General features: G+C 35.8%; 1 protein-coding gene across 1 annotated transcript; it reads left to right on the forward strand.

Annotated features, from left to right (window-relative positions):
- Positions 1–3,568: 3,568 nt before the first annotated feature.
- LOC144363556 (FAD-dependent oxidoreductase domain-containing protein 2-like) lies at positions 3,569–12,359 on the forward strand. Its single transcript, XM_085495687.1, has 7 exons — positions 3,569–3,619; positions 6,279–6,956; positions 9,654–9,902; positions 10,015–10,260; positions 10,826–11,015; positions 11,350–11,578; positions 12,035–12,359. Exons 1-7 carry the CDS (start codon positions 3,595–3,597, stop codon positions 12,203–12,205), a joined length of 1,788 nt encoding a protein of 595 aa, XP_085351813.1. The 5' UTR covers positions 3,569–3,594; the 3' UTR covers positions 12,206–12,359.
- Positions 12,360–14,166: the final 1,807 nt, after the last annotated feature.

Here is a 14,166-nt window from a genome sequence, read left to right on the forward strand (position 1 = left end):
ACGATTATCATGCGCGTTTACAATTTCTGCGTTTGCTTCGACAGACTTTTTAAGCTCACTAATATCCTCTTTCACTTCACTGCTAACAATTTCAATTTGATAGGTGATTTTTCTATACAATTCATCCAATGTTTTCACACACTCACCGCCATCACGATCCGTTTTTTTGAGCTTCGTCGTCGACGTCTACCCATAAGTATTAACTACCCGATCTAAATAGTGCTTTCGATGTCAAATACGTTTTCCTCACAACTATGGCCTACCCTGGACAGGTGAAAAACTAGGTTTTATCGGAACCACTGCACATTGCGTCCTCGCCTCAGTGTGACCTTTGCAATGTGACCGTATGCATATTTTCCTGTTACCACTAATTGTATGCAAAATACTTTGCTATAACAATGTTTTTCTTGTCCCCAAAGTAATACGTACTTTAATCAAGCCACGCAATTTCCCTTAATGCAACACCCACTCTATTAAACTCTCGTGGTATTACAGGAGATGATGTTTGTACCAATATCATTCAGACTCGTCAGTCTCAGAATCTGAAGTTAATGCAAGTTTCTTTTTCTGAAGGGCTTGTCAAATTGCAATCAGGTTATCAGGGTCCTCAAATGCATTGATGTTTCGCAAGTAAATTAGACCATTGAGGTGTTTCCTGGGCAACAGCTTCTGTTTGGCAATGTTATTAGTACTAATAACAGTATCTGGTTTATGTCTATATTTGGATTTAACAACTTTTTCTCCCATAACAGAGGTGTATGTATCAACCACTAACATATTTTCCTTTTTTCTGGTATTCCTGCTTTTGTCTTCTTTCTTCCTACGTTTTGTTCGTACTCGTTCTGTTGATGCAACACGAGTGTTATGAAAGCGAAACGTCAGTTGCTGAAGAGTTTGGGTTATGTCATTTTCTCGACTTGACACCGTTTCCAACCATCTCTCAAGGGTATTTAATCAGTCTAATCTCTTCTCAATAAAACAAGTTTCGCTATTGGTTCACGGTTTGGGATTGTGGTTGGGTCTTTCTGTTCTTTAACTTCACTTGCAAGGCTGTGATACCTTGGGAGAATGTGCTTACTTTTTGACAGACTCTCTGTGCGTTCTCAACATCATGGACGGACGCTCCATGAGGGATACATGTGTAGCTTAGCATATTTAAGAGCAAATGTCTGTAAGGATCAATTAATGGTGGCAGGGGTCAAAAAATAGATTTGGCTCATATTTTGCACAGTGATAGTACTTGGTCCACAACCCCTCAAAATAGCTTTCTTTCAGATCAAAGTTAGGTTGTGAGCTGAATTTATGGCAAGGGGGTGAGAAATTATTTTGTTTTACTTTTTTTTCGCAGCCCCCCGACTTGCCGCATAAAAAATCGCAGCCCCCCAACCAACCACCTATTATTTTCATGACCCCCCTCAAATACCCAGTATTTTTTTTAATTAGTATTTATTGATTTTCAGTCCTCAAGTGACTGTGATCTGTACCACAGAGAGGCCAGAGACTACAATTTACAGCACACCTATCCTGTTTTCAGGTAGGGAGGAGAGTATCATCCAGTATCTAGTGTATAAAAATAGACAAGTGAAGCAAGCTGGTAGAGGAATGATATTTTAGGATGTCGGTAATTGGAGCAAGTTATTTACTATATTTAGCAAAAAAACCAATACCAATCAATTAATCAGGGCGTGATATTTTGCCCAACTGATAAATGACATATAAATGGTAAATTACACTTAATTAGGCAACTCTAAATCTCTAAACTGAACTAAACTAAATTCAGTAAACTGTAGTAAAAATAAAATACTGCTATCAGTATATAATCTTAATTAGGATTCATGCAATTAACCTATTGAAAAATTAATTGTGAAAGTACATAGTTTGTACTTTCTATGTATACATAATATTACTTTATTCTGACATGATTCAAAATATTTTTTTCCCGTTTTTCATTCTATGTATATGTAAATTATACAATATTTAGGTGTTTAAATCTTGGAGAAAATTATGTACATATTTAATGTACAACACATATACAATAATGGATTTCCATAAAGTGTGCATGTTAATAACGTACTGCTTTAATATTCTCTTGTATGTAGAAATGTTGTTTACATATAACGTACACTATTGAATTTAGTGAGAGCGGGATGAGTACGATACAACGTTCGCAATTTGCTCCAATGAAGTGTGCACGTGCGACATCACCGACAACGCGGGGAAGTAGTTCATATTTGTCAGGCTAATCTTCTTAACAGGAAATTCGACGATTGAGCTCGAAAAACCACGGAAAAATATTACATTAGTTGGCACCTCACCCACATATACACACGTTTCGGAAGTAATTGTGCCAACCGGGAAGACAAATACCGTTACATAGTACTACTAAGATTGGAAGTGACCATGACAAGTGAGTAGATTTCTTTTTGAGTATATATTTCTAAACATTGGATAACATTGTAGTTTGATTCCACACAGCAATATTCGTCATTGTTATCATGTATTGTAAAAAAATACCACATGAGCTCGGGTCGAAAATAGTACTGCCAATTATTTAGGGAAAATAAAATAAATAATCACTGACTGGGAGCATAGCATCTCTGTGTTTTGAGAGTTATGCTCTGTATTTTATATGTAAATGTACTCGCAGCGTTTTAACCAGACCCCCTGTTTGCCATGCTGTTCTTGAAGCAGAAAAAATAATAGTATGGCGTGCAGTGTCGTATCATTCTTTTAATTTTAGAAAAAAATCTCAATATTCAACCTATTGACTCTTAGCTGTATAAATACACTCTCAAAATAATTTAATAGAAATAAAAACAGAAATAGAAAAATGAGTAATGCATTAGTTCTCCCAAAATAATTACTTTAAAATAAAAACAACACCTTAAAATAGTTGACTAGTAGATTTTTATGCATATGGCCAAGCTGTGAGGAGCTAAACAAGTTAAACATTCACTACAATGTCGGTCATTATGGATTTAATACAATTTTGATGAATGTTGAAGTTGATTGCGCTCATACCCCATTAATTGTGTTATGTGTTTCTCTCCAAAACGTGAACTATATATATTTGAATACATGTCACATATATACTGTAAGCCGACTGCCACCTCAGTACGCTACGGTCCAAAACAAAGCTAAACAACCAGCAGTGAGAAAATTTAAGTGGAGCTACAGGCAGTGCAGTACAGGCAGATTAGGAACATTCAAACACGCACACACGTGAATTGAACACAAGACCACGGCAATGCGTTTTGTCTATTTCATTCATTGTTCGTAGAATACCATGCACTGATTAGGGAAACGTTCTTTTGAGTCTGCATTTTCGTTAGGAAAAATCGACTTTAGTAGTTTAACTCGCACTCTAGGTACGACCATGAAGGGGCTGTTGATATTTGGATGCGACGACGTCATACGGGATGGGATGACGTCACAATGGGGGTCCGTGCATATGTTATCATAAATGATGACGTCACAATGGGAATTCGTGCATAAACTAGCATAATGAGCGTACAATACATTTGCATACATGAAATTTATTTGAATACGAGGTCGTGTCGAGGCGGACAGTCTGTTTCGTTTTTGTCGTTGATCATGGAAATTCGAAACTGGTGGTTATGTAAGTTAAGTGTTTTCTTTTGCCAGGGTGCGAAGGATGTCAGCGTAATTTGTGAGGAATCATAATGCTTCATCTAATTTGGTTTCGAGCCACTCGTTTCTTGAAGCATTGGCTATGAATGATAGTTTGCTGAGTACTGCCATTTCATTAGTGAAGAGAGAATGAACTGAATAGTCTTGATGGTTGGCTGAGTAAAGATTGAACCCTAAAATTTCGCGATTTTCGGTCGGTTTTCCAGTTGTAAAATAAACCTTCAAAAATAAACTATTGATTGATGCATTGCATTCGAGCGGTACACTGAATTACCGATGATACAGAAACAATCAGAGTGGCTGAATGTTGTCAGGCCAGGAATCGTTAGCGCGTATGTAACGATATTATATAACCACACAAGACGTCACAGTTTCATGGGTCATTAAAAGTAATGAGATGGAAGTGCTACTCCAAATTAACAAGTATAAAAGTTCACTCTCGTCATATAAATCCATGGATGTATCCTATGGCCATTCCATAACGCTACTGTAATGAGTGAAACAATTGTGGCACTTATGAAGCGATGGTCGCTGTGAACTGCCGTTACACTCTGGGGTGTGCCTTTTCAGACAAGTGAATTGTTGATGGACAGAAACCATCATACTGCATTGTCTAGATTCATGTTGATTGAATCAAGTTGACCCTGTGTTTATCCCCCATAGAGTCAATTTCGAGAACTAATCGTAACATTGGCACAGAGAACGCATCATCTTATTTACGAGATTATTTTGACAGCAGGAGTTATCGAATCTGAAAAAAAAACGACGGGATTGAACGTTTTGATAATGTCCATACGTACGTGTTTTATTTCATTTATTTGGGAGATCAAATCCCTCTACTACAGGTCATGTTGTTTTTATGACGTGGAAAATGACGGTAGTATTTTAGCAAAGGCTAATCGATAAAAATAAGTTTCAGTCTGTGAATTATCTGACAGCACCGGGGTCAACAGAATGATATTGATTTCTGTTATCCGTGACTGGTGTTAGAAATATGCGAGTAATCGACTTTCATTCATGGTGAATTTCAACTCTGTAGTAATTCACACCGCCTAGAAAGGAACAGTATACAACCATAAACAAGATTCCATGTGTTTGCTTCATTGCTCACTGTTTTTTATTTCCAGGCGTGATCCAATACACGCAGATAGAAATTCACATATATGGGTAACACTTTCAACATGAAACCCAATTCGATATCTCTGTTTTCAAGCGTTCATGTTTTCGATAACATAAATATACAAATACACCAACATCTGTTGTTTATAATCTACATGGGAGGTCTATTTCACATTGGGAACACTTATAATGCGCGAGTTATAAATAACCCTATGCGCTTAAACTTAACTTCTTGTGATTGAGTTCAGACTGGCATTCATGAGTGTGCTTTGAAGTAATACACATCGCTCGTATCAAACACCGATGATATCACTTTCTGTCTGAAATACCCTTACCACGAAGAATATTTTGACTGACACGGAATTTAAAAGATTTCTCATACGTGGATCCACAATCATTGAACATTTTGATTTCAAGCAATGTGTGGCCAATATGTCCTGTATTACTCGTTGTGTAAACATCGATAACATGACCCTGATAAACTGATTCCGTGTGATTATTTATGTCTAAGTTACTCTGTGAAACAATCAGGTAAATATATAGTGTTTAATATTTTAACTCATCGTACCATAGTCCGCCAATTTTTGAAAAAAATAAATCCGTACGTCGATCAACCACACTTTGCATACTTCAAATTTTTCATGACTGCAGTTTTATCCTGTGACTCATACTTTTAAATTTCCAACCTATAACTTATTTCATTCTTGTTTACTTCTTTTGTGCAATAAACTCCGTTCATTTTCAAAATGCTGTGTATTTGTTAGTGCGTGTGTGTGTGTGTGTGAGTGCCCTCTATGATACATTCTTTCATGACGTTCTTGCTCGTCCAATTAAAAAATAATAAAAAAATAAAATAAAAAATTATGGTGATTTATGCAAATGTATTCACGATGACCTCGTATTCAAATCAATTCCATGTATGCAAATGTATTCACAGTATCCCACTGTGACGTCATCCTCCTTCAAATGACCGCCTTTTGGGCCTTGTACGCTCATTTATGCTAATTTATGAACGAATTCCATTGTGACGTCACCATTTATGCTAATATATGCATGGTCTCCCCATTGTGACGTCAACCCATCCCATACGATGTCATCGCATCCAAATAAGAACAGCGCCCTCATGGTCGTACCTACAGTGCGACTTAAACTACTGATTTTGAAGGTTGTTTTGCATTCTTCCATCAGCTTTCTTTCCGGCGTTATATTTCAGTAGTGTTTTGCATATGTAAATGTAATCAATCTCTATGATAAAAATATGATTTGAATTTAATATAGTACTGTCAGTAACTAAATTCGATGATGATTTTCAACAAAATAATCCACATAAGTCATAACATTCAAAATAATGTTTTAAATGAATCACTGTATGAATCATTGTGACATTTCAAAATTACTTTTCATTATACTGGATTTTCATTATCATGGTTTTGTTGGAAGAATGCAAAAGTGAATAGGTCATCATGCACAATATTTTCTTATTAGTATTTTTGTGTTTTTACAATAAGGTTTTCACAGATACATAATCATCGGTGGTGGACCAGCTGGTCTGCAGATGGGGTACTTCATGGAGAAAAGCGCGCAGGATTATGCTGTATTCGAAGCTAGTGACAAACCCGCTAGTTTCTTCACGTATGAGCCCAGACATCGCTTTCTGTTATCTATAAATAAAAGATTTAATCCATACCCAGAGCACGAGTATAACCTGCGTCATGACTGGAATTCGCTGCTAAGCGAGGATCGTTCTCTCCTCTTTCCTAATTACTCCGAAGACTTGTATCCACAGGCAGATGATTTAGTGAAATATATGAATGACTTTGCCCATAAACTGAACATAAATATAAGGTACAACACAAAGATCGTGAACATCGAGAAACGAGTCAACTCTAGTGAAGAGAAACTGTTCTACCTAACAGATGCCAAGGGTCAGGAACATAGTTGCAGGATCTTGTTGATGGCTACTGGGGCGATTTCTGAGAAATTGCCGGACATTCCTGGTATTGAGTTGGCCGATACCTATGCTACTCACGATATAAATCCAAAAAAATACGAGGGCAAAACAGTAGCGATTGTAGGGCGAGGAAACAGTGCTTTTGAAGTCGCCAACAATTTAGCAGCAAGTGCAGCAGTCATACATTTCTTTGGTAAACGGGCGCCGAAATATGCATGGAATACCCATTATGTTGGTTAGTATATTTTCGTTTTTCATAAACTGTTGTTATCACATGACTTGTTTGTGTTAAATATGTGTATTTTACATCTCTTGACCATATTTATCCTTTGCCGTTTAACTGTACATTTATTGTCATTATACACCGACCAAGTGAGTGACAGTGCAAGTAGGCAATCAATACCCAAATGCAAACTTTAAAACAGCTGGTTCAAAAGGTACGGTGCAACTTTTAAGATTAGCATTAGCCGCGGCCATTAGTTACAGCAGTGAAATCATAAAGAAAACGTGGTCCTGGCAGTTTAGTTGTCGGTGTACAGAGAAGATGGGAATTGAAGAATTATTTCTTGATAGAAGAATTATTTTGACCTTGTTTATCACTTCATTGTATAAGTAACACTACGAGACATCATATCGTTATTTCGGGCTACGCCCTCACAACTCTGATGTTATTTGGTGTTACTTATACTTATAGCATATTTTGCGTTGTATCCATTCCCCATAACAATTTTCTCAAAAATCTGTCAACTTTTTTTAATTACTGTCAGTATTTACTAGATAGTCACACAATTACAGTAAATACATGTACGATCAGAGTGCAAAATGTTACTTTCTCCAAAACTCAATTTTAAACAAAATAAATTATCCTACTTTAACTGTTATATCATGATAGATCAGCAAGATTATATACATCGCCACATATTTTCTACACGTTATTTTGTACACTGAATACCTTGGTTAATTTTTCTCAATTATAGTTTTGAATTTTCATATAATTGGATTCCAAATTTGTATACTTTGCAAAGCCATCTCAACTGACCCCCTGTTAACATCACACGATTTTGGGCTCCGTACAATATGATTATAATAAAATCTTAGTTTTTGCTTTTTTGTATATGTTTTATTTTGATCTAGTATTTATTTTTTTTAGTTTTCGTAATTGCGAAAGCCAACAAGGATCTGACCCAATGCCTATGTAAATTCCGTTCAAATCTCGCGTAAGTAACATCCAATCACAGCCTCCCTTTTATACAGGCTATCGGTTACTTACTTTTCAGGGTAGCGATTAGCCTCTTTAGAGGGGAGGCGTCTATTCACCTTCAGCCGAAAGGTTACGGCAGTCTTGGGCTAAAGGTCAAATACGTCGCCATCTTGAGAGGCTATGTAGCGATATCATTGTGTCAACACAGGTGGCGCTATTCAACACAGACCTCAATCTCCCAGGCAGATTTCTATTTCCATGACTATATCTTTGCCACCACGAGATCGTATGCTCGCCGTTGATTGGTCGATGCGTCACAGTGGTACTACTTTCAAAGACGCTCACCAAAACATTGCCATGCAGATGTTTGATTTTCAAACCCGATGAATGTTTACACATTGTCTGTTTTCAAAGTTAGAAGCTCCTTTTTTCCTTACCGTAGCACAAACGGTGTGGCAGTAGGACTATTCAGTCGTCAATATTACGAAGTGCTTTCGTTTGTTTATATTTCTTCGCCTGGGAATCGACAGGACGGTCAGCTTCATGAACCGAGTAACACCTTAGTAATGGTTATTCCGCAATGAAATTACTGTTTACAGTGCTTTTACGAACAAATAATTATCAGCAATCGATAAAATATTTTAAAACTTGTTTTCCAGTAGGAATAAATCAACGCGAGATCCCTCTAATACCCAAAATACGCAAATGATACGCGTAGTAAAATGCTTGTGGTGTTTCACCACAAAATGGCCGTGTGTGGTGGCAGAGACACTTTCGGTGATCTAACCGTAAGGAACTCTGGGAAGGAGAATACACAGACCTGTGTCTTATTTTGGCTGGTTCCCGCCTCAAGTGTCATGGCATAGCAAGCCACAAGAGGCCAGTAACTCGTAACGAATCCGGCATTCAGATTGGTTCATCACTTTATCGTTGCTTGTTCTATTTCCCCTGGTTACCTGACGTCAGCACTTGCGCTCGTGGCCGTTCAGGGGTTTTCTTTTACTTTCGAAAGTTGGGCGAATAAAAAAAGTGTTTCTTTTGAAACAATATGGCGATTACTAGTTACCTGCGTCCTACTTGCCATTCGCAAAGGACGCCGGGAACCCGCGAATGTCTTACGGCGTATAACTAGCCTCTGAAGGCTAAATATCCATCCGCCACCATTTTACTCAGCGTTTCCTTCGTGGAATTAAGTATTTTTCTTGTTTGAACACATTTTCTACGGATTTTTAGCAACATTTAATCTTTTATGAGTTGATCAATTAAAATAACGCACACCACGCATCAGAATGTCTTATTTTACTAACATTAAAATGCACTTTGTGTCAACACAGGTTGCGCTATTTAGGCCAGATCCGATGGTTTGCGGCGATCTGCTGTCAATATAGCGATACTCTATAGCCAACCTTTCTGTACTTAATATTTTGCCCACTTGGAGCAAAAAATATTTACTAATCAATTGCGATGTGTTCCAAATAAAAATATTTTATACAAAATATTTTATACAAACATAAAATAAAAAATGGTTTGACAACAACCATTTAATTTCATATACACTTGTATCGAGTGCATTACAGGGTGAAATATTGATTTCAGTTGAACGTAATTAATCTACAACGTTTCATGGAACTTATTTTTTTATTGTGTTGATGTTATTTATCAACAATACAGAAATTAATGTATATGTAATGGATGTATTTTTGCAGTAATTCTACGCTCTTTTTTGGTCAGGTGATTTACGTGCAATTAACAACACAATCCTTGATATGTATCAGTTGAAATCTCTACACTCATTTCTTGGTCATACACTTGAAAATATTGATGTGGAAAATGGTCAATTAAAGGTAACCTTCCACGATTTGGTTCTCAACTGGTCACCTCCTGGTACATTCAGGACAAACTTGCTATATGATAATGTCATTATTTGCACTGGATGGAACTATATTGATACATCGATTTTTTCAGATAATTGTAAACCAGGTAAGATGCTTCGCTTTTTAAATATTTTAATCACATGATGAATACAACAAAACCGAGTCGCATTAATTATCACATGAAACCTATCCATATCAATAATCTGATAATATTTCAGCTACTACCCAACAAGGAAAATACCCATCCTTAACACCAAACTGGGAATCGAGTAATGTCAATGACATGTACTACATTGGAACTGCCATGCAAGCCATCGATCGCAAATCAGCATCCGGTTTCATCCATGGTTTCCGTTACAATATTCAAACTTTGTATTATCTGTTGCTCGAGAAGTATGAAAAGATGTCATATCCCAAGTATAACCCCACACGTGACTCATATAAACTGGCAGTGCGAATCATTGGTGAGTGAAACATATATGAATTAACAGTTGTTTCTGAGGGTCGAATATGCTTTTTCAGTAAATTTGCTGAACAATTATTTACATTTTTTCTTCGACTAGGTTGAGTTGCAGAATTGTTAATTTGTTAAATCTGTTTCTTTCATATCTCATTGTATCACTTTAATTTTCATACTGACTAGACACATATGCTTACGGCGACAATATACAAAACATACTTCTTTTGGAGATTTTGTTTGGCAATACCATCAACTCAAATCATTAAAAAACTTCTTAGGATCATCAAGCGGATTGCAAACTAGAAGACATTATTTGTGATAATACAATCCGAATTTAGTGGGGATCATCATAGTAATAATGTCAAAACTATTGACTCATCAATTGTAAATTGTATAAAACCATATAATGTACTAGTATATAGAATGTTACCTTTAACTATGAACAAATGCAGACATAACTAACGCAGTCCTGTCCGACGTCCAAGCTCAAGTGAATTTCCTTGTTAAAGTTCATTAAGGCACTATTACCTCTCTGTGATTGTTATGAATATTGTTTAACTATTTTATAGAACGTGCTAGTATTGCATCGAGTCTCTACCAACAAAACACTTTCATGGGAGATATGTTTATTATTCCGGAGGACCCTAACGAGGAGATACAGTACTATGAAGACCTACCAGTGGAGTATATTAAGAAGCTAGACAGTTTCAAGACATCAAAACACGTGTTTATTTTTGTGCAGCGTTATGGATTTGATAGGTATTATCATAATATGAATACACTCGACTCGGATCCAACAATCTAAGATTCATTAAGCGAATGTAGATATGATTGTCACATATTTCTTAGTACTTCATAAGTTGGTAGTGCTAATTTGGGATCAACATGCAGATTATACGAATTGATATTACTTGCTAACGAAATTACATACAAGTATTACACAGAATACAATAGATTAGTTTGTCCGACAACCAGTTGTAGCAAACATCACAGTTAGCATAATTTTCAACTTAACCTATGATATACCATAAGCAGTATGTGTAATTGAAAAATTAATAGACTGTACTAATCGAGTATTTTTCTAACTTGACAAGTTTGGTCGTTGGGGAATGGACTCTACGTCGTTCGTTCATTGGCCATATGTTGAATCAGAAGATTGTCAAGCCTTTTTGAGACCTGTTATATCTTACTATACGAATGGACAGTATGTGGATGAAGTCTCATGCACAGAATCTCTTGTACTTCGATTCGACATCAAGTATTTTCCCCAAGATAATCCAGATAAAAACTATGCACGTGTGGCCAACTTCATCAATAAACATGTAAGTCTTGCATGTCATAAGTCACAAATCATAACGATTTTTTAAAAATCAAAACAGATTAGAACAGTCTTTTGGGACAACCTATGCACATTATCAGTAGTCACGGTGGGTTATTCTGTATAAAAGAAGGAACGCCGAAAAAAGCTTTCCCATCTCCGAACGCTGCCATAATGGCGTTCGTGCGACCTTTGTTTTTTTATTTTGTAAACTGAAACTACTCGGACATAATTTTTTTACCATCAAACTAATAACACACAGACACAGGTTACAATGCCGTAGAACAACCATGACATGATACAAGAACACTATTTTTTGTTCAACGGTATCGACTTGTGCATGTGATAATTTCTGTTGTAGTTTCTGCTATGTTGTAAGAATACAACTACGTTAACATTCATAACACTATCAAGTACAGTTTGAAATGTCCTTCTAAATTTACAGTGTTTCTATCAACAGTGTAATCTAAACCCTGGTACAAAATACAATGAGTATTGGTTAGAATCCAAGGAAGCGCTGGATGAGGTATTCACTCCACTAACTGAAAATGAATTGAAGAGACTTCCTGCTGAATATTTTGAGATGGGGAAGTGTAAATCTCACTCAATCGAGCTGCAACCGGATGAGTAAGACAATACTGATATACTCGGTATAAATTGAGCAATTTATTTATAGTCATTCGTTAATTATGCAGTTAAGCATGTATTTGAGTCTCGTAGAACATCACTTGTTATTGCACTGTAGTATATTTACTAAGAAAAATATAATTCATTTACTCAAAAAAAGTAAATCCAATGAATCAGTTGCTAAGGTTCAATACTGAATTCAACAAAATAATATAATAATATCTATTACAAACAGCGCTAGGAGCGCTGCATACAGTTTGATGGCATTATTTCCAAACAATTTGTGTAATTAGAACTTTGTGTAGATTCGTGGCATAGCTTTGTAGATGTGTTAGTTGCAGTCTGATCGAAAGGAAAGGTAAACATGTTTGCCGTATTTTGATGACGTAGATTCTCCATATAAGGGAAAATTAGATGTATAATAAGAAAAATAATTGGGAGCTTGATTGCAGGGTGATTTTAAATTAAATTAAATTAAATTAAATTAAATTAAATTAAATTAAATTAAATTAATCAAACGCAAGTTGTCTAATCCAAAATAAGTCTCAAATATTAGTCCATACATTTATTCTCCCAATTAAACAACTTGTAATGGTGTAAATTATTAAACGAGAGTTGTCTACACCAAAATAAGTCTCAAATATTTGTTCACACATTTATTTTCACAATTTAACAACTTGTAATGATGGAAGTTAATTAAACTTGACTTATTTACATCAAAATAAGAATTAAATATTTGTTGAAACATTTATTCTCACAATTTAACAACTTGTAATTGGTGGAAGTTAATTAGAGGCGACTTTACTACACCAAAATAAGTCTCAAATATTTGTCTACACATTTATTTTCTCAATTTAACCACTTTTTAATACTGGGAATTACCTAAATGCGACTTGTTTAATCAGTTGACTGCAATGCAACTTACCCGCAGACAGTGCACAACAGAGTGTCATTGTTGAGCAATTATTAACATGAACGTGTCTTGGCATTAGGGTTAGGGTTGGGTCAGGTATGGGCAACGCAAATGGCAAACACCCAATTGGCAAGATGTACACTAACGGGTTATGGCATGCGTATAGTTTACACACTTAAAAACACAAAATTGGCAATTTTTTGAACAATTGTAACTCGATAATAAAAATATGTTGTATTTCTATATATACACACACTATATAGTCTCATCAAATGCAAATACAACCAGTAAATCCATCGTGGTCTTGTGGGTCAGCTGTCTACATAGTGATCCAGAGTTAGCGGGACCAGCGCAATATAAACGTGACCTTGATAATAGGATTGTGTTCAAATAATAGAAGCTGACATTTTTGGACTAACATTATGTTATTGAAACACAAAATATAAGTATTAGAGGGATTACAAAAGAGGCTATAGTTAATATGGGCAGATGATTTGCTGGAGCCGTTGGTAAATTTATGTAATTGATTTTGCTGTGACAATTTATACATGTATGAACAATTATGTGAATATGGTGTTGTGTGTTATAGGAAGTAGGTGATGTCTTAAGTCTTTTGGTTATGTCATTTGAATCAAGAAGAGGAGGTTAAAGTACTTGATCGGAAAGAATGATTATATTTGTTCTTTGGCAGGGAATGGCCTATTTGTACTTGACTGTGACCCACCCGCCACTCGATTGTAATTTGGCCAGCTGCTATTAGACATCACTCAGCATGACTAGTTGGAAGACAACCATTTAAAAATAGTATGAATAGAATAAACGTCTGTAATGAACAAGGAAAAAATAAAGTGGTCATTTGTTATCTTAACCATCAATATACAACAAGTTTACAAAAAAAATCGAGTAAGAATAAAGTAAAAAGTTGAACCAATAGGTGATGGTTGAATTATCTAGTCTGGAAGAAAATAAAAAAAACAAGTGGTAAGGATTATATATTGTAATGAATGATTTGAGTAAGTTGTTGAGTAGAGGAATGTTCAATAGGAAGAACA

The sequence above is a fragment of the Saccoglossus kowalevskii genome, chromosome 22 (genome assembly GCF_978046115.1).
Source record: "Saccoglossus kowalevskii chromosome 22, keSacKowa6.1, whole genome shotgun sequence".
Classification (NCBI taxonomy): domain Eukaryota; kingdom Metazoa; phylum Hemichordata; class Enteropneusta; family Harrimaniidae; genus Saccoglossus; species Saccoglossus kowalevskii.